This window comes from Gobius niger, assembly GCF_951799975.1.
Source record: "Gobius niger genome assembly, chromosome: 12".
NCBI lineage: Eukaryota > Metazoa > Chordata > Actinopteri > Gobiiformes > Gobiidae > Gobius > Gobius niger.
The window spans coordinates 19,702,239-19,725,738 of NC_136863.1; the positions used below are offsets into that span (position 1 = coordinate 19,702,239).

At 40.5% G+C, this 23,500-nt stretch overlaps 3 protein-coding genes across 3 annotated transcripts; 1 reads left to right on the forward strand and 2 right to left on the reverse strand.

Annotated features, from left to right (window-relative positions):
• Positions 1-208: 208 nt before the first annotated feature.
• Positions 209-2,619, reverse strand: spata2l (spermatogenesis associated 2-like). The gene is made up of 4 exons (XM_079567999.1): positions 2,506-2,619; positions 1,665-2,011; positions 1,297-1,590; positions 209-1,225 (listed from the first exon to the last, which is right to left on the reverse strand). Exons 2-4 carry the CDS (start codon positions 2,001-2,003, stop codon positions 335-337), a joined length of 1,524 nt encoding a protein of 507 aa, XP_079424125.1. The 5' UTR covers positions 2,004-2,011; positions 2,506-2,619; the 3' UTR covers positions 209-334.
• A 552-nt stretch (positions 2,620-3,171) lies between these two features.
• LOC306971723 (uncharacterized protein) lies at positions 3,172-6,790 on the forward strand. The gene is made up of 6 exons (XM_079568087.1): positions 3,172-3,317; positions 3,876-3,983; positions 4,651-4,790; positions 5,724-5,820; positions 5,914-6,038; positions 6,403-6,790. Exons 1-6 carry the CDS (start codon positions 3,233-3,235, stop codon positions 6,577-6,579), a joined length of 732 nt encoding a protein of 243 aa, XP_079424213.1. The 5' UTR covers positions 3,172-3,232; the 3' UTR covers positions 6,580-6,790.
• Positions 6,791-9,005: 2,215 nt separating this feature from the next.
• Positions 9,006-22,565, reverse strand: vps9d1 (VPS9 domain containing 1). Its single transcript, XM_079567969.1, has 17 exons — positions 22,424-22,565; positions 21,930-22,002; positions 21,421-21,621; positions 21,109-21,274; positions 20,706-20,817; positions 18,954-19,016; positions 18,756-18,808; positions 18,584-18,671; positions 18,431-18,516; positions 17,884-18,029; positions 16,853-17,170; positions 15,580-15,709; positions 14,382-14,587; positions 14,226-14,310; positions 11,785-11,889; positions 10,915-11,019; positions 9,006-10,352 (listed from the first exon to the last, which is right to left on the reverse strand). The coding sequence occupies exons 1-16, from the start codon at positions 22,514-22,516 to the stop codon at positions 10,932-10,934; spliced, it is 2,013 nt and encodes a 670-aa protein (XP_079424095.1). The 5' UTR covers positions 22,517-22,565; the 3' UTR covers positions 9,006-10,352; positions 10,915-10,931.
• Between the last annotated feature and the right edge of the window lie 935 nt (positions 22,566-23,500).

Below are 23,500 nucleotides of genomic sequence, written 5' to 3' on the forward strand. Positions count from 1 at the left end.
CATTAAATACAACCAGGCAGGAAGGAGCTGCTGAGTGCGTACAGAAAAAAACTGAAGGTGCTTTTCAGCCTTCTTCCAACAGGAGCCAACTTTAAAGAGAAAGCTACACTTACTCAAGTTATATCATTTGCATGGGTATGCTTTGCTCTTATCTCCATTTTATCCAAAGAAAACTGTTGGTTTCATTTCCTGATTGTCATTTGTAAAATAAGGACTGTATAAGCTTTTATGAACGTTCTGAGCTATTGAGTGATAAGCGGCGATACCTGTACCTAGATTTAAGGCACTTCGAGAATAATAGTGTTGCTCAATGTTAGTCTGGCCTACTAACTAACTACACAGAGGATGAAAAGTCTAAGATTTTTCCACATCTACAAGTAACAGGACTTTTATACCAGCAGTCTCTGCAATATTCATATCCACAGTGCTTGCACAGGATATGGGTCAGTTGAGTACACTTTTCTTTAGAACATATTCCCAATAGTTTGGCCTGATGAGACCTGAGGCAGTGTTTTGCTTCATTGCAATAGTCCATATGAAAGACATTGCAGGTCAAACACAAGACTTGAGGATCTCTGGTAATAACCTCACAACAGTCGTGCCTACCTAAAGGACTAGTAGTTGAATGAAAGGATTCTGACTTCTCTAGCAAGGTTAAAGAAGAAAGTGCACCACTGCTACGAGTCAGAGTTGGAGATAGACTTTCTTTACGCTGTGAAGCTGCTGTTCGCATGGGCAAGTACTGCTCAGGAAGTTCATTAACATACTCTACTTTTGTTGTGTGATTGCTTTGGCAATGTTCAAGGTTGGGGCAAGTTATGTGGTGGTAGGTTTGGCATTGTGTACATAAATAAAAACAGAGATATTCATTTTCAAGACATGCGCAATGAAACTCTTGGTCAGCCTTTTCTTCAAAACTAACAGACAGTGCCTCCTTGTCTCCAGAGGTTTCTTTATAGAAATCGCTGCCATGTCTAGAGATAGAGAAGTCATTGGCAGTCGAGTCTGCCCCCGACTTCGGATGGCGGAATGTAGAGACATTGATTGGCTCTCTATGCACACCACTGGCAGTTTTTACTGGCATCCAAGATAAAGATTGAGGAGCTTCATCAACAGCCATCTCTCTCTGCTCATCATCCGTGTACAGATCCATGTCACTTTCTTCAGGCAGTTCTTGGAGGGGCTGCTTGACATCCACCAGTCTCATAGTGTTGTCAAGAGCAATCTAAAGAACAACAAAACTATGGGTACACTTCATACACTTCCATCAAAGCAAAGCACTAACAGATAAATTACCTCAAGGCTGTGTCCTCTTTGCCGCTCTCTCACCACATTGAGCTCCCATTGGGGCCGACCAGCATGCTTGCCCAATGCAGCTAGAAGGAGGAGACACTCACAACGAGCTACAAAGAAGGCACAGGACAAGCGCAGCAGCTTGTCCATACTGGCTGCATTGACTTTCTGAGGCTGAAGGCGAAGCTGCTCTCGCTGTGTAGGGCATTTCTTGTAGCCCACAAGGCCGAAGAGCAGCTCTATTTGCTGTGTGGTAAACACTGGCTTGATGCAATGGGTAAATATTCCAGAGTACATCTGAAGAGAGGAATACAAATTAAAATAAGAGAAAAGTGCAGGAAAAACTCTTCTCAATTACTCGAATCACCAACCTTCACAACTTTGTACTCCTCTCTCCATGGGCCCAGGTACAGGTTAAGTGCAGCTTGTTCCAGCACCTCAAATGCTTTAGCCAAGTCTCTCAGCCCACTTCTGACTTTAGCTACTCGTTTGCTGTCATTCCCTGCAGATTGCAGAGACTCTTCCATGATGTCAAATGTATCTAGACCCAGACAGTGGGTGTCACGACCATCTTCATTCTTCAGCAGTTCCTCTACCTCATTACAAAGGTTCTCATCTCTGCACGGCAGACTAGACCCCTGGTCTACAATTTGTTTTTTCAAATAGTGGTTGTATGCAGCCTCCAGGTCTCGTGCTCGCTGTCCCGTCATGGTGATCTCTGTTCAGATGAAAAAAAACAAATGCTTGTTGCTCAGCAGGTTCTACCAGAACTAAAGTTTGTGTTAAATGTGTAGTTTTTCCTTTTCACAAAGACTATGCTGTTATTGACTGCAATGCCATGATTAATTACCAAAAAATAATGAATATACGCGTTAAAAATGTTTTTGGTGCAGTTATAATATGGCGAGCCTATGGTTTTCATGATGTAAACTAATTAGACATACACTTCAGGAAGTGACACTCTTCAAACAGAAAGTAAACTTTGTTCCAAAGTTAGGAACAAGGTGGGCCGATCTTTGTTGATGACACTATCGATCTTTGCTTGAAAATGGAGACGTCTCCTTTTGTTACTTGAAAAGCTTTTGTTGATAGAGTCAAAAAAATAACAGAATGTAGCATCAGCTAAAGCTACAACTTGGAGAAATGTCCCATTTCCCTTATACACAGCGACTTTTTGACACTTATCTAAAATACAAAGACACCTAAGCTTACCGTGTCGCAGATCAGTGTGTGTTTCAGATTGTCAATTTAAAAAAAACAGCACAATTCCTGTCCTCGGCACGCGAGTTATCAGCTAGCGACTGTTTCCGCGCTCGTGTTCCGCTCCGCGCGACCTAAACATTGTCACGTGACACACAGCTCGCTCAATCAGGTCTCCATAGTTTTTGTAACTGGGCAGTTTGGAGGAATTCACAATTTCATAAGGATCTCACTTCCCATGTTTGTCTCTACAGTAACCGACCATAAGCCTCCGATGCAAGGATGCATTATTATAGTCTTCTTCTTCTTCTTCTTTTTCTTCTTCTTCTGATTATTATTATTATTATTATTATTATTATTATTATTATTATTATTATTATTATTATTATTATTATTATTATTATTATTATTAGTAGTAGTAGTAGTAGTAGTAGTAGTAGTAGTAGTAGTAGTAGTAGTAGTACGCCCTGCTTGTTCTGTCATGTTGTGTTTGTCCTATATTGTGTGGTGCGTTAAAAAGACATTACATTAATAATCATGCATTTATTGTTGTTGTTGTTGTTATTGTTATTATTATGGAAGCATCAGTAGCAGCAGGAGGCGGGGCTTGCCCGGTGACCCTGAAGGGGGCGGATCCATGGTCCTTCTCTCTCTTAAAACAGGGAATGACGCCCCGCTGCCACGTAGTATTCCTATTGTGAACAGAGAAGTTTTCAGCTCTACTTGTCGGATCTGCAGCATGTCCAACTCGGATCGGGTGGTCCTTGTGCTGGGAGGAGCGGGCACTGTGGGCTCTGGTGTGGTCAAAGCGCTCCTGGACAAAGGTAGGTCTGATACTACAGGTGTCACCTGCTTCTGTTAGAAATAAATTGAAATAATGACTGAAAGGGTTGGTCCAGTGATGTCCGCGTCTCATTTTTTTTCCCTTTTGCCTAATGATTATTACGGTTTTGCATAACGTAATAATTCCCCATAAGTATCTTTAACTTTACACGTTGATCTTCTTGCATTCATTTACCATTGCAGTTTGCTTATAGTAACTTCGGGACCAGTTTCATTGGACTACCCGGATATTATGCATTATTAGCCTACCTAATGCATTCAAAGAATATGTATTACAAACAAATATTTAAATGCTGTTTCAGTTTGTGGTTATGGAGTATTTTTGTGTATAGTTTCATATAACAGTCAGGACCTGGTGTTGGTTTCCTTGAGTCTGCAGGCTTCTCATGTCATAAAGTGTCTGCTGTTGCCATCTGCTCTTGTGTCACGCTTCTTCCTTATATGGCCTTAATAAACAGATTAAATGTAGGCCCATTAGTGGCGTTGTTTTACATGTCAGAGGGATCAACGTGGACTTACATGTGTGTTGCCGTGCGCAGGTTTTAAAGTGGCTGTCATCTCCAGAGACAGCAGTCGGCTGGACACACTGCGCTCATTTGTGTCTCCCAACACAAAGGATAATCTCACCACTATAGTCGGTAATGTGGGTAAGTCTGCTTTTCCTAGACATCTGCTTGTTCCTCCACAGACACATGTGAAGACAGTAATATAGGCCACTGGCACTTGTCACACCTACTGTGCACATAGGGCTGCACAACAGGAAATACGATGCATAGAATAATATGTTACAGGATTATTGCACAAATGTAGTTAAATTGTCAGGCTAAATGAATCTCCTTAATTTGTTATATCCTCACAACACAGTGTAAGTCGAAGTGAAAAAGTATTGATTTCTTAAAAAAAAAAAAAAAATAGCTGAATAAACCATTTATATGGATTTTTATGCAAGACAGATCTAGAAAAGGATATTGCTCACAGGGATTTTATAAAAGAATACTTACAATGGAGAGCACTATAATTTTTTACGCAGGGTTTGTGCAATTTCTCAGGTACATCCTCTAATGCAAGAGTTCTTAACTGGTGGTTTGGGCCCCAAAATGCATTGCAGGACCAATTTCCGTGGATCGCCTATTCCAAAAATGACTGTTGATAAATTGTCAGTTTTATGAACACATGAACAACAGAAATTTGCAAAGAAATGCTGCATGTATTATTATTATTATCATCATGATGTACTATTTTCTATTAGTAATATAGCACATTGAAGGTTGATCTCAATTGAGAATATTTGTTCTAATGCTGTGTTTTATCCAGGGTCTGAGGATGGGGCACAGCAGGTGAAGCAGGAGCTGTTGAGAACAGTGGGCAAAGTGACTGATGTGGTGTCGTCTCTCGGCTTCAGCTGGTGGCAGGGAGGGCCCCCTCACACACAGACTCTCAAAGACCTGCACTGGGTGAGGGCTCCTGAGATTATTGCTAAATTCTGCAGCATTGGAATATTTAGAGGGAAATGATACTGTCTGTATAGCAATAGGTTGAGCTCATGTGACAGTACCAATATACCTACGTATATCGAGGGGGAGGTCAAACTTTTAACTGTCAAAATGTTAATCTTTTGAAGTGGTTTATTATTGGGTCCAACCACAAGCATAAAACTGACATACTGTATGTTTCAATGCCTTGTCTGCGCAAATGAACAAATGTTTCTTCATATAGTATTGTGGTGTTATTTTTAATCACATATGGGGCGACAGTGGCTCAGATTGTAGAGTGGGGTTTCGTGAAACCATAAGGCTGGCGATTCCAATCCCAGCTCCCTCTGGTGCACACTGTCGTCGTACCCTCGGAAAAGACACTTCACCTACCTTGCCTGTGTGAATTGAGTGTGTGGGTTAGTGGGGGGCTGATGGTGCAGATTGGCAGCCACGCTTCCATCAGTCTACCCCAGGGCAGCTGTGGCTACAACAGCAGCTTGGCCCCACCGATTATGGTGAATGAATAATGACCACAGTGTAGCGCTTTGAGAGACTTGTCAAGTCAGGCTCTTCTAAAGCTTGATAAGATTAACATGGAGCCAATCCTTAACAAATAGTCATGACACAAGACACGGATTTTATGTTTGGATATTTATTTCAAAAACAGTCCCTGTCCAATAAAGTTGTGACTGATTGATTGACTTTTGGGGGGTTATCCACCACCCTTGCATAGAGATTCGTGCAAATGGAAAAATGTCTTTACTGAATGAATGAACAAGTGCAAATGTCTAGGAGTAGTAGATAAGACTTGGTGAAATTTTTAATTTTTAATTTAAGTTAATTTACTGACATTTCACTGATACTTAAAGGCCATATAGACCGACTCTTACCACTGACCCTCTCTGATTTTAGGTGATTGACTGTTTACTATTCAGCACATTTGTCTCATGGAAGGCTTTCTTTCCACTGGTGAGCGATGACCCCAACTGCACCTACACTTTTATCACAGGTAAGCCTCTCAAAATCTATTTAATTCTGGAAAAAAAAATCTCTACACTTTTACAAATTTTATGGATTTCTTTTGAACATTACTTTTGCAAAGGTGGTGCAGGTGAGAAGCTGCTGATGCCTGGGACTGGGTTTCTGACAGTGGGGGCAGCGAGCAGCCTTGCCTTCTGCCAGGTGCTCAGAGAGGAGTACCCCGATGTGCCATGCAAACTCAACCAGGTGGGTCATTCAGTGCACTATACAAACAACTAGAACACATCTGAGGACAGTACCCCTGCAAATATCTCCAAGTATTACTGCATCTTTGTCAGCTATTACCTATGACACGTTAATGACTGGTGATGTACTCTCTGTGAGGAAGAAACTACTTGGATCAGAGATATGCAACGTCTGAATCTACCAGGCACTTACCCCCCATCCCTCCCCCAAAGATAACACTAAGCTGATACAGAGCGACTACGGGTCTCCTGACTATTAGTGATTTGCTACATAACTATGTATTTTGTATTAATAAGAAACCAGTAAAGATATACGAGAAACCACACACAACAAAAGGATCTCATGTTTACTTCTTGTGTTGCAGGTGAACATAGACACAGGCGTGGCGACCTCAGAGCCCCTGGCCCCTGGGTTCCTGAAGCAACTGGAGCTTGGGGAGGCCGTGGCAGCTCTGGTGGAACGACGTAACACTTCCCACTCGGTTTACAACATAAACTGTCCCGCGGACTTAAAGGGAATTTTCCAAAGCCAGCATCTATAGACACGAAGCTCTGCCTCACTCGGTTTCAGATATTACTCTGCACACAGCTTCACACAGACATGTACACTGTGACCCGTCTTTGCACTAACATGTCAACTGCCTGATGTTTTAGCCATTATATATACTGTATATTATGTTACCTGTATTATTGTCAGCACTGATTCCTTTTGTAACCCACATAAATAAACGCACATACTTTACACTCTCTCCTTTACATAGTTTCTTTTGGTGGGACAGTAACTGCATTATGCTATTGTGTGTTGTATATTTCAGTCATATTTCAGAGTAGTCCGATTAGGAGTGTGATACACAAATAAAAGCAAACTTAAGTCCTGGTATTCTGTCAGTTCCACAGCTTTGAGTAATGCATTGGGTCATGTGTTATTTCACTTTATAACAATCATAGATTTTTGAAAGCACTATTTGTTGATTAACCGTTTTATAGAACATGATGATGGTAGTTGTCGTCTATAGAAAACATGACCCCCAAACCCCGCCCCTTCACTTTCACTGTATAGCCCCATATTCTAATTGTAATAATTTGGGGCGCCATGTCCCTTAAATAAACTAAACACTAATTAGGGGCAAATTGCTCCATCAGTGGGCCCATTGTTCCCTCGGTCATGTCAACGCTCGGCATTATCACGGTTTGGTGAGGAGGGTGCTGGGTGATGATGGGGCATCGTTTTTGTTTGTCTGATAACTCAATTATAACAAATTAGAATTCCCCCAACTTTCCTTTTTAGCTCTTCTAAAAGAGAAAAACAAGAACCAGCCGACATAGGCGGACTGATGAACTCAGAAGATGACGCATCTCAGTCTAATTGGAAAAGAAAACTGGCTTTTGTTTGGCTGGGAGCAAGGGGCCGCAGGGATCAAAAACGGAAGTAATGCGGGCCCACTGTGTGCTTATAGTTATACTTTGTAATTATATGAATTGTTTATTTATACTTAAAATGCACGTTTTGTCTTTTAAAACACGGTGGTAGCCTAAATGTAGATATTTAGTAAAAGCTTAAAGGGACTATACGGAGTTTAAAAATGGTAAAATTATCTAATTTCCTCCCCCTAAATGTTTCAACAATGTCCTAATGTGTAGAATGAGCTCAGATCTGTTCACCACAACTGCCTCTAAAATCCTGCACTGTCACTCAAAAAGGTATTACTTCGGGTCCGAATTGTCGTCATGCACGCTCTTAATATATAAGCTGCAGTTACGTATGAACTGAGGTGGCAGTAGTGAGTATAAAATGGCTAACTTGCATCTAGCCCCTTTAAGTAAATGCGTGTGGTTTCAATTAAATACTAGACGAGATGGACATTAGTCCAGAGCAATTAGAACTGAAGTAACAACTACATTTTGTAAATCTTTTATCAAAGATCACAAGGACACACAAGATGGGTGTGGGACAAGACCATTGACATTTAGCGCTGAGCAAAGGAGGACTGAAGAGGTGACAACAATGTCATGAGGGAAGAATCATTGTTCTGAGTCACACTAAGCATACCATGGAGTCTCATCAGCATCTACAGTTGCGAACACAAATACTAACCTCTGAGAGGCTGGACTTGGACTTTTTTTCAAATTGGTTCCTAAAATGTCTCACTGAGATGTATTACAAATGCAAGACCCTGATAAATAAACCAATAAAACATACATTTGAAAATTACTTTTCTCGCAGTAACTATAAGCACATTTTGGAAAGCTCAAGAGTATTTAGTATGAAAGTGCCAGGAGCTTTCTGCACATGAAAGTGTTTGTATCTGAGAGAGACAGACCTTGGTGACCAGTAACGAACCCAAGGAACTCAGTGGGAATTGTTCAGTGAACTGGAAATGACCAAAAGAACAGACAGCAGAGGAAAGGGGTACAAAGAGGGAAACAGGGAGAGGGAGTGACATAAGTGATACAGAGGAGGATCACGACAGGATCCAAACTGATCTATGAAGCACATCAGCTTTTCTCCTCACAGACTTCCACTAGTATTCAGTCAAGTGCCTATCATTAAGTTCCAGATGCCCCAAACACAGATTAAACAAACAAAATAAAAATCTGTGATGAATAAAATACCACTCTTATTATTCGCGTCATGTTTTTGTGTTGCCCATAACATGACCAAAAAAAAAAGAGAGACAGATCGTGAAATAAATGTTTTATTTAACCCTAGCAAATAATGGTTTTAAAAGGAGCCATACATTCAGTTTCTTAAACACAAATCCCATTCAGACAATGACAATCTGTCATTAAACCCAGCTAAAAAGAATAGCTTGGCATAATCTCTGAAATGTCTTACTGGGCTGTTCACATTCAGTAGTTTGCAGTCGGATCAACCAGATCTTTTAGACAAATAAAATATTTAATGTTACATCTACTTTGAGAGAAAGTATTATCGAAGAGGCCAACAGTTTAAGCTTTTATGCTTATGGTAATTTACGTCAAAAGGATGCACTGTTCCCTCATCATGCTCATATGCATTTACAGTAGATACATTACTCTCTCATTAAGATCATTTAAGAATGTACAATGTGCCATTAAAATGTATGAATATTGCATATTGGAGTCTCTAGATTAAGGCTCACTCAAGTAGCTGCATAACAAAGCTCTCCACATCTGTCCCTTTAGCGCACTATACATGACAATGCTTTGTGACAAAAAGTCAAGTTAAGTTTTCACAATTCCTTTTTTCAAGACATGTTATGAAACAATACAATTGTAATCCTGGTTAATATGCTATATTGTTATTCTAGTAATGAATTGTAAAATGTTTTAAATAATTTTTGCATTATCACTCAGATCATAATCATATAGTAACATAAAACCTTCACTATTTCAAAAGCTTTTAAGTCTGTGGCGCACAGAAAATAGTATAATTTTATGTATATTCACACCTTAGACACAATGGTCACCCTTCATACGACAAAAGTCAGGGTACTGTCTCTAGTCTTCACTTGGGCTTCCCAAACAGACAAATTAATGATATTATAAACATGGTTTGAAAAAATCATTGTAAAAGACATAGTTTAGTTGAACTTTTCTCCATCACAGTAGTAGAAAGCATATTATTTATTAGCAGTGCTAAAACAAATCTGTGTGCTTAAACACGGCTAATAAAAACTAATACAACAGGAGTCAAATAGCTGCTTAACTTCCAGATAGTGGTTAAAACCACGTTTAAGTCATGGTCACAGTAAACGTAAAAATACTTGGGTCAATTGAAATAAAAAAAAAAGCTGTGCAAATATAGAGACTTAGAGAGTATTTTTGGTGTCAAATACTGTTACTGTTGTTTCCAAACAGGTTCCATTAACATTGTGAAGCGTTAGGTGAAGAAAGACTGAAATGGTAGGAAATGGTTATCTATACAATCCAGGTACATTGTCCAACAAACAGTGTACACTTAAGTGCAAGAGAGCAGGAATTAACCACACCCGCATTGTCCATAGTCACCAAAAAAGCTGAAATTACACCAAGTGCTTAACCCTCAGTCACCAAAAAACATGCCTAGCCACAGATGCATGTGCTGCGTGATGCGAGTGCAGTGTCAAAACAAAGATCAGGTGCATAAAATCATAAAACATGTGCGTGAATGGAGTTACAACATTAGTCCCTTTTGCCAAACAAGCAACAAAATATTAGAAAAAACTAATAATAAAAGGTCACTGTCACAGTCCATTTGAAAACACAGTTGTTTTTCGTCCTTAAGGCTCAGTCCAGACGATATTACGAGTTCATCACTATCTTTTTATAGAGGGCTTCCTTCAGTCCATCAGCCCTAAAACATAGATGGGATTTTTAAGCAACTGCTGCAGCAAACAATATCATGTTACTTTACACTTATAGTTCTCAGCTGACATCGCTTTGAGACCCACCCAAATTATTCAAATGATCAACAATAATATAGGCATGACCCACAGAAACCAGTTTATTTAATGATCTAGATTGTTTTTCAATTTATTTATTTATTTATTCAGAGTTTCTTTTCAATGTGGAGCAAATATTTAACAAACTTGTTTGCATCTCTGCTGACTGCTGGGTGACAGAGCAGTGAGTCAGACTACAGAGGCGGACCGCTCCAAACATTTTGGCTCCAGTGGAACCATTGTGTCACTGGAGTTTTGGGCAGTGCCACTTAATCCTGTCACATGAGATAAAGTGTGCCCCGTCTCAGTGAGGGGCTCATCAGTCTCAGTCCACATCACCACTGCTCCAGTCCAAAGAACAGAACTTCAGTCTGCTGTACAGATTGGGGTCAAGAGCTTCCCAGTGTTTCTAACTTGTTCAATACATTAACGTGAGGCTGCTGGACATAGGTCTCGCCGTTCATTTGTGCTTACCTGTGAGCTTATGTGAGCTATGACTTTCCAGTGTGTAGTGTTTCCACAAATGACAGGGCACTCTGCATGGACGTCAGGCAGTAGCCCTCCTCTCCGATTAGGTATCTGAAAGAAAACAGCTGTGGCTTTTAGATCATCTAGAATAAAAGGCCATTTCAGATCACTAAAACCGCATTAAATCCTTTTTTTGTGAAATTCAGATCCATCTACTTGCGGTCAGAAGTCAGTATCAATATTTTTTGACAGAAAACCCAAAAATCAGAAGCCAGTGCTAAATCCAAGTAAACTCGAAGTTTTAAGCCCCCACCTGAGCCCACAATACAAGCCTATTCAAGTCTATAGAGAACCAGCCGAGATGTTGCCTTTAATGTTCCAATTTAAAACATCTATTTGTAAGTCTATCACCCCCTCACGTGTTTGGTATGACTTCAGTTACCATAGCCTTAACCTGTTATCTGCCATTTGAGGGTTAGATTTAGAGCTATTTTCTCCAATTATGAATCAGAAAATCCCAAACCCAGTGTGATACCTCATTTGAAAGCCAAGACCTTCCAGTTTATAAAAATATGTGGAAGATCTGTGTCCCTGACTCTAACTCTAACTCTAATCCTAACCCCTGACCCTAAACTAACCCTAATCCCCTGATCAGGGGGGACAGCAAGTAACAAGTTAAGATAATTGATCCATTTGTGTCCAGCTGTGACATATTGCGGTGTCTATATGTAAGAGACAATTTGCACCCAGCCATCAGATAAGTTGGAAGAAACGGTAGGGTATTTTTAAGTAAAAATGAACACAGTCGAGGGGGTGTTTTTATGGCCTTTCAGAGGAAAATAATGTATTGCTAACTTCCGAACTGGGCTGACTTACCCTTCATGAATGAACTCTTCCAGAGCAGCACATTCAGAGACCAGCTGAGGACACTGGGACCGCAGAGCCACAAAAGAAAGGATTGGCAATAGATCGTCCGCACCTCTGAAACACCACATTCAAAATCATAATTTATTGTATTTCCAAACTTAGACACAATGGTAACCCTTCATATGACAAAAGACATGGGAACTGTTTCTAGTTTTTGCGTGGGATTCCCAGTCAGACAAAATAAGCATCTAATGTCCCCATTTTCTACATGAGCAAGATGGATATTACAATATAATAAGTAATTTTCGGTCCATATCGGCTTATATCGGCATTAGATCAGCTGACAGCCGATATTGTAAAATATCCAAATATCGTCCGGATAATATATTGGTCGACCTCCAGACGCAGGTGATTTGCTGCAATGGCCTGAACTTTTAAGGGTAAAGCCATTGCCAAAGATAGCAAGGTCTTAGAAAAAACAACAACACACAAAATAAAAACAATAATATCTTTAAAATACCAGATATAATACAATTCATGTAATTTACTGAAGGCATTCTTAAAGTTGGCACAAGACAACATACAAATGTAATGGATCTGGACAGACTAAAGGATGTGCAAAGTGGGGCAAATAACGAATCAAACTGTGTGGCCTGTAACGATAAACAGCCATTGGGCAGCACAAGCTAAATGACATGTCTGTTTGGGGAATGATTATGATTAGACTGGTTTCTCTGTGTGCAAATGTCTGTGGGGAGGACAAATTGCAGCTTGACCTGATGAGAGCAGATAGCATTCTCCCTGTGTGCAGACAGGGAGTGTTTGTTTATGAATCCTTACACGCAGCCCTGACTCAAACTGGTTAGTTTGCGTGAGAAAGGAGGGTCCTGGACCTCACATACATGTAACCAGACACCCCCCTGCAGCATATTCTACAAGATGTGGATGGATTGGATAACCGGTGAGCTGGACCAAACGTCTATGTTCTCTAACCCGCCCACTCAGTGAAACTGAGATTTCCACATACTGATCGATCTAACAAGGTATTCATTTTACATTTTTACAAATAATAAAGCTGATTTGTATCAATATGGATTAGGGTAACACTGTCCTGGATATGGATGTGCCAAAAAATATATAAAAAAAATAAAGAATGATGTTCTCAATGAGTAAAAGAAATTAGCTGATTATGCTACGACCAATACAGCCCAAAGCCAAAAGTTTAATCTTAACTCTTCTAGCCTAGCCAAAACAATCCAAAACAATTGTTTTGCAGATGAAATTATTTTCAAGCAAACTTCTCTAAACTGAGGAGTCAATCCCCATTACAACCTTGAGTCCAATAAATAACATTGATCCTGGTGTGCGCAGTAAACTTTCATTGTGACATCTCAGACATTATTGACATCAGTGTCCCTCAGTGCAGACTGCTTGTTTATGAATCTCACACGCACTCTGGTTTGATGCTCGTTTGCGTGAGAAAGGGGGATTTCTGGTCCCAAAATGGGCCTGATACATGTAACAGGATCTTCTCCCCCTGCGGGTCCAACCAGGTCAGTGTGATATACTTGGATTAATTTGTTGAACGGGGCAGAAGATGGATGATACTAAATTATACTGTAGCAGCTGTCATAAGAGAAACTCCTCTAATGTTGTGGCCATGTGGAAATGGCAATTGAAAGATCGAAGATGCGTGTGCTTTCTTGCTTGTTCCTTGTCCTCAAACACTCTCTGCTCTGGCCCATACTGAGCTTTTGTCTAACTCATCACCAATTATACACAGACGTCCTCGGCCCTTGGTGCGCTCCAAAACTAGACATGACGACCCACTTTCAGACGGGGCAGGAAGCGTCACTGTGGGGGGCATAAAGCTACAACAGTCCCCGCTGTGCCAGGCCTGACAGAGTGGACTGATGTGAAGTGACAGAGCAGCTACCCAGTTCCACATCATGTTTTGGTACTTTGGCCAAATTGTGGGACAGCCACTCTCTTCTGCACACATAAGGCATTGCCTCTAGGTAGTTTTTCCATATCAATTTGCCTTATTTATTGTATAATACATAATCAATTAAAGGCACATGACATATTAAACAAATTGAACCAGTTACCAGGGGAAATAAAAAAAAGATACACTATTTTGAAAAAGGGAAACTGCAAGGACAATTGTGTAAATGTGCTTTGCTGTTTGAGTTAATCATGTTGTGGCAAATCAATATGAAATGTCCAGTGTAATGCTGGTTTCTCAAAAAAGTTACTGTCATTCAAGAGACCCCTCTGCTATACTACAGTATCCCTCTAATAATGCATTGGTTATTATTTAGGCTGTTCCATGCCTGTCCAGTGGTACATTTCATGACCTTGTGAGTGTGGAAATTTAAAACTGTGATTTGTTTGAACAATTTTGTAGACCATCAGTAAGAAAGATCATGTTCAATGGGGGATGTACTTACATGGCAGCAGTTTTGGGAGCAGACTCTGCTTCGTGGAGACATCTATAGTCTTCTGCGCATGCACAAATGAGCCGTAATGTCCTCACTGTGGAATGATATAAAGTACATTATTATGATGTAATTAAGACATTAAAAAGAGTTTACTGCAGGACGCACCAATACAATCCAGTTTTCTCTGAGGACAGCCGTCTTTAATGAGCAGCTTGAGCTCCTGCACCGCAGACTGGTAGGGGTACGAGCCCTGTGGGGAGCTCCCCTCAGGAGGAAACAACTTCAGTGGGACACCAACGTCTGCAGGTGAGGCATCTTTGTAAAGCCTCACACTGGCCACAAATGCCTGCTCTCTCTCCCTGTGTACCTTCCTACAAAAACACACCACTTTGACTGTTATTCAGAAACGCTCTGACACTGAAACGTGTTCATGCGATGGATACAAACATTTTGCTCAAGACAAGTTATTAAGCAGAAACGGAAAAGGTATATAAATTAGGGCATTAACAGACTAGTAGACTACTGCAGCACTAGTCGACTAGTGTTAATCTCTCGCTCTCTCTGCCTAGCACTGATGGGCATTTTTTGGAATCAATATAGTACCGCTACTTATGGGGTCATTTTTGTCGATATCGACACCGATACTGATAATGGTCATTTCATCAATCATTGTACATTTATAAAACTGGATATTTTATAATAGTAAGTAAAATGAATCCTTAAATGACAAACAGAACTTAAACTATAATGATATAGATGGGTCAGTAAAATACTTTTCTGCTGTGGAGTGTTTTGGCTCAGAACAATGAAGTTAATCATCCTTTTATGTTTATAATTGCTGCTACGCCTTTTTTTAAATGCTATTAATATGTAACACAGCATTGCCTAAAAATTAAGTTAAAACCTAGGAAATGGAAACAAGCCACTATATTTTATGCTTACATGTGAGTTTGCAGCATTACATGAGGGATTTGGACATGAACTTAATGTACTCGATGTAAATGAGGTGTTATTTCTCCGCTGTAAATATGATGACGTCATCAGACGACTCTACTTCGACTATTTTGACAAATAAGTCGATCTTTAAAAATCAGTGGTCCTAAATGCCCTAATAGAAATACCCCTTTTCAATAGGTACATGGTCTAATAATATAACAGACTGAAATTATTAAAGCTGAATAATTATTTGCAGAGCTTTAATATTATTGATATGCTTGCAAGTAACAATCAAGGCTTGAAAGTGAAAAAGAGCACAAGAATAAGAGTAGAATCTATGATGACAGACAGAGGAGCACCGCCACACAGTGGCCATGACACAAAACGCAAACACAACTGATTTGACAAAGACTTCAGGGTGTGTTACCTGAAGAGAGCCATCATGGCACTCCACAGAGGAGTGAAGAAGGCTTCCTCAATGCTGGCCAGACAGAGGTCCTTACAAGTGGCAGTGTTCAGACACTCGAAAGACAGTAGACACAAAGACAGGAGCTGATCTGAAATACATAAACCCAAACTAGTGCAATTCTTTAAGAGGCACCGAAAGGTCGCTCACGTAACATGTTAGTATAAACGTGTACAAACAGGAATGGAATGCCCCTCTGAAGTCTCTACAAAACATCCTTTATCAGCCCTATGCCCCTCATACAGTCATACATAATACATACAGATTAACAGTGCCCCCTGCTGTCATAGTTCAACACTGACACATTTAGACGCATCATACACAGGATTATAGACGATAATGTAAATATATTTGTCGACCTCTATTAGATATATTTCTATATATTTCTAAGATTGAAATTAGTACCAATCCAACTTTTGTGTTTCCGATACCGATACTGGGGGTTTGAGTATCTGCCGATACCCGATATTTATTGGTGGGCTCCGACCCGGAGGCAGCAAAGTTGCAATTGTGGTTTTATGGCCAGAGACACCAGGGGGAGATGAAGACCCCCCCAGTCATCCCATCAACACTTGTATTACCCCTAGAGGGACTACGGAATGGTAAACAAGCTACTTAGTACCGTTTTAAAACTAACTCAGCGATTCTCCAGGTTCTTCCCTTTAAAATGACAGACAGCATGCCCATATCCACTCAGATTTAGTTGGTGAAGAGAAACTTTTTTTTTTTTTTAAACGGTGAGAGCCAAAACTGGTATCGGTTCTGTATCAGATATTTTTAGCCGATACCCAATATCGCATTTTTTCGGGTATCGGCTCCGATATCCAATACCAGTGTCGGATCGGTGCATCCTTAATTGACACCTTTACTATAATAGTAAATGTTTAAGTATAACCTATTTGAGAGATTGAAACAAAATAACATGAAATTAAAGGGACTAGACAGAGTTTAAAAATGCTAATTATATATTTTCTACCCCCACTTCCTCCAGCAATGTCCTGATGTGTACAATGAGCTTAATATAGAAACTGCAGTTACGAGTAAGACCTGTGGTGGTAGTATTGAGTATAAAAATGACAACTTCCATCTAACCCCTTGAAATGACTTAAAATATCCGTCTATATATCGGCTTCAAATCAGCACCGGACCCCAAAAATCCATATCGGTCGAACCCAATTACACAATACTAGGAGCACACCGTGGATTTTGTGTCTTTAGCTTCTGTGCGACTTACCGATGGCTATGTGAATATCTTTGACAATGGCCTTGAGGTGATCTTTGAGAGCTCTCATCTCCAGCTCCAGGATCTGAACATCACCCTGGTCTGACTGAAGAGTCTGGGGCTCTGGATTTAAACTGCAGTCGTCTGTTCTGTCCTGAGGTGGCATCCAGTCAATCTGGGACAGGAACTGCTCAAGGTCCTCAAAGGAGTTCTCTCGGTCCACTGTCGTCTCCCCCTCTTCATGGCCCGGGTGGACATTGTGGTCTTGAGAGTGTGAAGGTGACAGCGATGGCTCGGTGCAAATGCTGTGGCTCATCCTTCGTGGCGTGTCTGAGAGAACCAACAGCACATACAACATGATCTTATATATTGACTGGATTGTTCACTTGTCTCGTAGTGACTTGTAGTAACCCCTTGCGGCCAGATTTCACATTCTCTGTGTTTGCCTCGCTCCGCCCTGCACTCCGTAGCAAATATGTTGCTATTGTAAATATTGAAACAGGTTCCACATCCTCTTTCTCCATTCAAAATATGCAAAAATATGTAAACTGTATTTTCAGCTCCATCAGAGACCGACTGGATCAAGCTCCACAGTTCAGATTGCACCACGGGAAAGGAGAAGAATACTAACAACATCCGGATTTTCAAAGTAAATGAAAATGTCACTATTTTACACCACAATATGGGGGGGTGGGGTCCTCTATGACATGAGTTATTTTATTAAGCCTTTTATTTTACAAACTAATGCGCATGCTCTCTTCAAACTCCTCGTGGACCTGCAGACCTGCTGAGAGGACCGGGGCGAACTGAAGTAGAGGTTGTGGATGTTTATGTTGCGGTTATTCAGAGGCGGTCTGGAGCGGAGTGGAACTGAGCGAACAGGCGAAAGATGTGGAATCTGAGGGTTACGTAAACCAAATTATAAAATCACTAATCGGGTCACACAACATTTTTTCCACAGCTAACTAAGCTGTCAGCTTCAAAATGACTATTCAAAACAACAACTCAACATGACAAGGATAAAACAGAAAATGAAATAGGACCTTGCTCTTGGAGATTGTGAGAGCTGAGGGATGTTCTGACCTCCACTCCTGGGCTCTGGACACTTTTACTCACGATGGGGTAGAGCCTGTTGTATATGCGAAACTGATGTTTTCTAAGCAGCTTTACCACCGGGTGGTCCGACTGACTGAAGGGACACATAAAAAATGCATTCATTGGTGAGTATTCTTTAAAAAGCCCAGAATGTGGGAGATAGAATCGAACTAAGCAGAAACCAACACAGACATAGATGAGATGCATCTAATACCTAAAATCAAAGTTGTGTATGTGTGTGTCGCTACGTGACAAAATCCACTTAAGTTTAGTGGAATATAAAACTGACAAGTCAAAACATAAACAAACATGCCACCAATATCAATGCGCCTACTTCCCATACCAATCAGGATGACACTGATCACACTATTGTTTAGGGCAGACAAATGCTGAAAGTACACGTGAATCATGTATTTGATGATAACCGGGTCCATCCATTTGTTTACTCGGAATCATTACTGCTGGTGTAAAGTGATGAGCCAGAGAGTACATTACCTGAACAGACAGGAGACGAGCTCACTCATTAAATTCATATTGTCTGGATTCATCTTAATCTTGGCTTTCCATAATTTTGGCCAATCCTAAAATAAAAGCAAAACCTGTGTAAGTTACTTGGCACATTTTAGATAAATGGAATGAGATGCTTACATGGTCTTGTTCATATTCAAGCACATTTGTGTAAAGAATCCTCTGCTCCTGTTCCTCCACGGTCATAGCCCCAGATGCTGCAAATCTCCTAAAATAAATAAATAAAACATACATCCAACATTATAGCAATTTTACGCCATATACTCATCTCTTCCAATGATCAATGTTGTACCTGTTGGCTTCTTCCTGCAGCCGCAGTCTTCTGTCTTCCATTTTTCTCTGAAGCTAATGTCATAACATCATTAAGGAAAAGTCGCAGATAAAACACCTGAATGCGCCATTGAATTTAGTCCCGTTTCAGGTGAAAAGGAAGCTATGCAGAAACATGGATGGTCATATAATATCAGTATAAACCAGTTAAGGAGGATACAGCGTCCTGCCTGGCCCTGGCGATGATGAGGTTCTCCATCATCTGCCTTTGGAGAGTCAGTGTCTGCAACAACATCACCACAGTAATTAAGGCTGGTGCAATGAGCAAATTATGAGTTTGATTTGAACTGTGTTTTTAAACTGCAGTTCTCCAATAACAACACCAATAATAACAATAATACCACTTTTTCAATTTGCAAATTCATAACCAGAGAAATCTGTCAGAAGTTCCAATAAAACCTGGAACAGAGACAGTTTCAGTAGCAAAGATCATACGAAATAACACAGTTTGACCCAAGGACTTGCACCAAGGCAGCAAAACAATCGTCACTGTGAAAAGCCAAGAAGATTTACGCTGAAAAAAAAAGGAGTAATCTGTTCCCAAGACAAATGAATTTAATCTCAGACCACAGCACCGCGTGACGCTTTGTTTGACACTTGTTGAATTCACCTTGAGGAACGTCTTGAGTTTTCTCCAATAATTCCGCAGCTCCATTTCGCTGTTGTGACGCCGAAAGATACAATGAGAAAATCAAATAAAACAAAGAATAAACGTTATATGGATGGTGTCATGGCGAGCGCAGCAGAGAGTTTGTCACTTTAACTTTACATCCACTTTCAGCGCGTTTCGCCTTTCATTCCGGCACCAAAAACGCTGATAGTTTGATTTCAAGAGGAGGCTCTGGACAAAGACAACAACATGAACCTGCTGCTGCAGATTTGACCTCATTACGATATTCAGCCACACGGCCCGCACCGGAAATACTGGTTACTCAAAGTAAAAGCGAAAGCGCGCAAATACCAGAGAGGAATCCACGAGGCCATGCGCTTTCACTGGAGAAACATATTTAAAGATTAAAGAAACGTGTTCAGTCCAGAATAGTAAAAGACAAATACTAATTATATATTATGGCCACACAAGCATTTTGCAAACTAGAATTTACCTTTTCCCTCATATAAGTAAATACGCGTAGCTATCGGTCAAAGCGCAATTTAAGACCACACTGTGTAGCATTTTTCACCAAATAAATGAAATAAAGGTGTTTTATTTCTTCCCCTTATTATTAGTTAATATTATCTGACAACATGCAGCCAAATAATAGGTAAAAAAAAAAAAAAATCAGACCTCATCTCATCCAAATGTTTTATTGATAATTCAAGGCAAAAGTGGCTTTGTTGATGTGGCTGAGGGTTAGGGTTTCAATTTTACACAAATTCACTCTTGTGATGTAGCAACATATAATCTGGAATATTCCACAGTGTGGCGATAAAAAGTTGCCTATTTGCTCAACTACAGTGGCCTTTGTTAAAAAAAAAAAAAAAACGAAAAACAAACTATTTCTTTGCTTGTTTGTTTTTTTGGCTTAATTTTCCCAGACAGCAATGACATCATCCAAAGTTCAAAGGTTGAAAAAAACTAAAAATTGGAACCCTGATTGATGAGTTATTGTTTTTTTCTTTATGCTTGTGTCTTTAAACTCCACTGAACCGAGTGCATTTTCTCCAGCTCACCTTTACCCAAATCTAAAAGCTCCTCGACTGGAAAGCAATTTGAGAGCTAAAACCTACAAAAGTGACCGCGTTTTTAGTCACATTTTTTAGGTGTTTTTGTTGTGTTTTCATCTCTTTTTTTGTCTTTTTTTGTTTGTCATGTTTTTGTCAGTGCAGTACTTGTTGCGTCAATACAACAGTCACGCACCACATGTTTTGATTGTGAATGTCGATCTCCTCTTTGTGCACAAAAAACACTTACTAAAGAGGTCTTTTGATAAGCCTGACCAGGTGTAAGTCGGGCCAGACGGGCCTCATAACTTGCTTTGAGCTTCTGGTTTTGACGAGATGCTTCTTCAATAGGAGTCAGCTCTCTACCAAACAAAACAAATAAAGAGTCGATTAGCATATCGTGAGAATGTGTCAGCACGGTATTTGAACTTTTTGATTTACCAATTTCCTATAAGACAATATAAAACACCTACAAAACAGTGGAGAAAGGATATGTAGTGCCTAAATATTTCTACCATCCATTTAAATTGTGCCGTGATTAAATGTGAAACCTTGCATATCTTCGTTATAAGTCACTTAACAATATACAACTTTGATACATAACACTATTATACAATCACATGTTTCAAATGAAAAAGACTCTAAGATCTTACTTTTTGCCGGGGTCCTGTAACTGCAATGTCTGCAGTTGTTGGAAAACCTCTGGCGGGATGAAGGATGAGCTCGAGCCACCCCCGTCAGACAAAACCCTTCGATGTGTTTTTGTCGGGCTGCTGGACTTGGGACTTGAGACAACAGCAGAAGTATCAGAGGGGGACACTGTGATAAGAGAGATCAAACGTGCAAAGAAGAGATTGGTTTGAAAGACTTGTCATGTTGCACTAGATTGGCCTATTTTGATTTGCGTCACTGGTTTAGGAGACATATTGAGACCCATGGGGATTGGAGGAGGAAAAAAAACACACCTGAGTTAGTTACACTGGTCACAGGGACAAAACAAGGCTGGAGGGTTACTGATTGGGCCACAGAAGAATCGGAAACAGCAGAAGGGGAGGTAGTTTGGGCAGGGCCATCCGTGGCCTTCTCTATAAAGGACTTGGCTCTTTCCAGACATTGCTCGGCCAGCCTCAACATCCGCTCCACTTCCTGCTTCTGATCATTTCCCTCTAAAATGGACACAAGAGAGATGCCATTTTTCAATACTCTGGGACTGAGGTTGGAAATATTCACTCAATGAAACTAGTTAGTAACATAAGAAAAAAAAACAATAAGAAAAACAAAACAAAATAAAACATGGCATTTAGGCAGAAATGTCAATTCTTTGTATAATGACACAGGGCCCAACTATTCTTACACACAGTCAGAATAATGTGCCCAGTTGTTATTCAGGGGCGAGTTAGGATGATAATCTTGGCCACTCAGCAAAACTAGGTGAATGACAGTCACGTTGTTTGAATTTAGTCACAGTTCTTACTTTGGGAAGTGGCCTCTTCTAACAGCGCGTACGATAGGAAGTGAATAATCCGAAGATATTCACAGTAGGCTTCCTGTAATGGGAGAAAATAAAATGTATATATTAGTTTCTATGAAGCTGCCTCTGCCCTTAACAAGAGCGGATTTATAGTGACAGACTGGGAAACCGGGTAAGCCTGAACTTAGAACTTGACAATCAGACTCATTCAGCAGGTAACATTATTCGGAACAAGAGATACACACATAGACTAAACTAATTTGCCTACGACTGGAGTGGACAGTCACACACATTGAGCTGCTTCAAGTTGCCCCCACATCTCGAAAACTCAACATCTCCAGTCATGATGACAGAGCATTGACCAGTGGGGGATCATGAGGCCACCCACACCCACGCAGGCTTCTGCCCTTACTGCTCCACTGTCCACTGTGCTGAGGGTGTAAAAAGCCGTATCACCAGAAACTGCCAGAACTCTGTGAACTCCAGCCTGCCTTTACCTGGTGCTTGTTCCCGGCGTCCAGCTGAATGGCGGATTTGGCCATTTTCATGGCATATTGGAGCGGCTTGACGCCGCTGTCAGCTGTGGCCATCGCTAGTGTTTACGTCTATGGTGTTTACTTCTGACTGCAGTTTCACTCGGGGCTGTAAGTACCATTGTGATTAAAGATTTAGTGCCCTCTACTGCATCGGAAGAGTATTACCGCAGCAGTGGTAATACGCTTTAAACACTGTTATAACTGTGTTTTATAAATGATTAGGCTATGCAAATAATCACAACAAATATACATGATATAAAAGAAGAAGCAATGTAGTTTGAGACTTCTGCTATTAGGCTATTATAAGGCGCATTGAGTTGCCTTGTGTACTACATAGATTTGCCTTGCCTTGCGTTGCCTGTCTTATTTTTGAATTTTTTTTAAAACCTTTTTTTAACTAAGAAAGTCCTATTGAGATTAAAACTCAATAGGACTAAAAGTCCCTAAATTCGGTAGCAAATTAGACACTAGACATTATAATATTTTCAGTCAGCTCTCACATCTTCATTTTCTTTTAGACCATGAGTCCTGGCCACAGAAGATATCCCTGTGTCTTTATGCTTGTTGCAAATCTACCAATAGGCTACTGTAATAACCAATGCAGTTTCAGGCCTATGAGGACTTAGAGACTGTGCCACTTCTGTCACATCAGAGGTCTGATCAAAGTCTGATCAAGCAGGACAGGGTGACACCTGCTCCAGATCTGAGGGTGAGGAGTTTCAGGGGATTATCTCTCAACGAAAAGTACTTTGAAGTAATCCCTAACGTCCTATGGGTGTGGACCACCCTTAGTCAAACTGGAAATGGTGCACAGAAGACTCTCTGGTAAATGTAAGCATCAGGCTAGCCATTGCCTTGAGTCATAAGGAAAGGAAAATGTACAGTTGGATCTGTAAAGAAAGGAACACCTGACAGCAAACAGCTGTGACAGATGCACTAAGTTAAATAAAGCAGACACATTGATAAAAGAAGGACCCAGACCAGCTGAGCACACTGCGCGTGAATACAATAAGGAGGATGAGAGACCCTATATAGGAT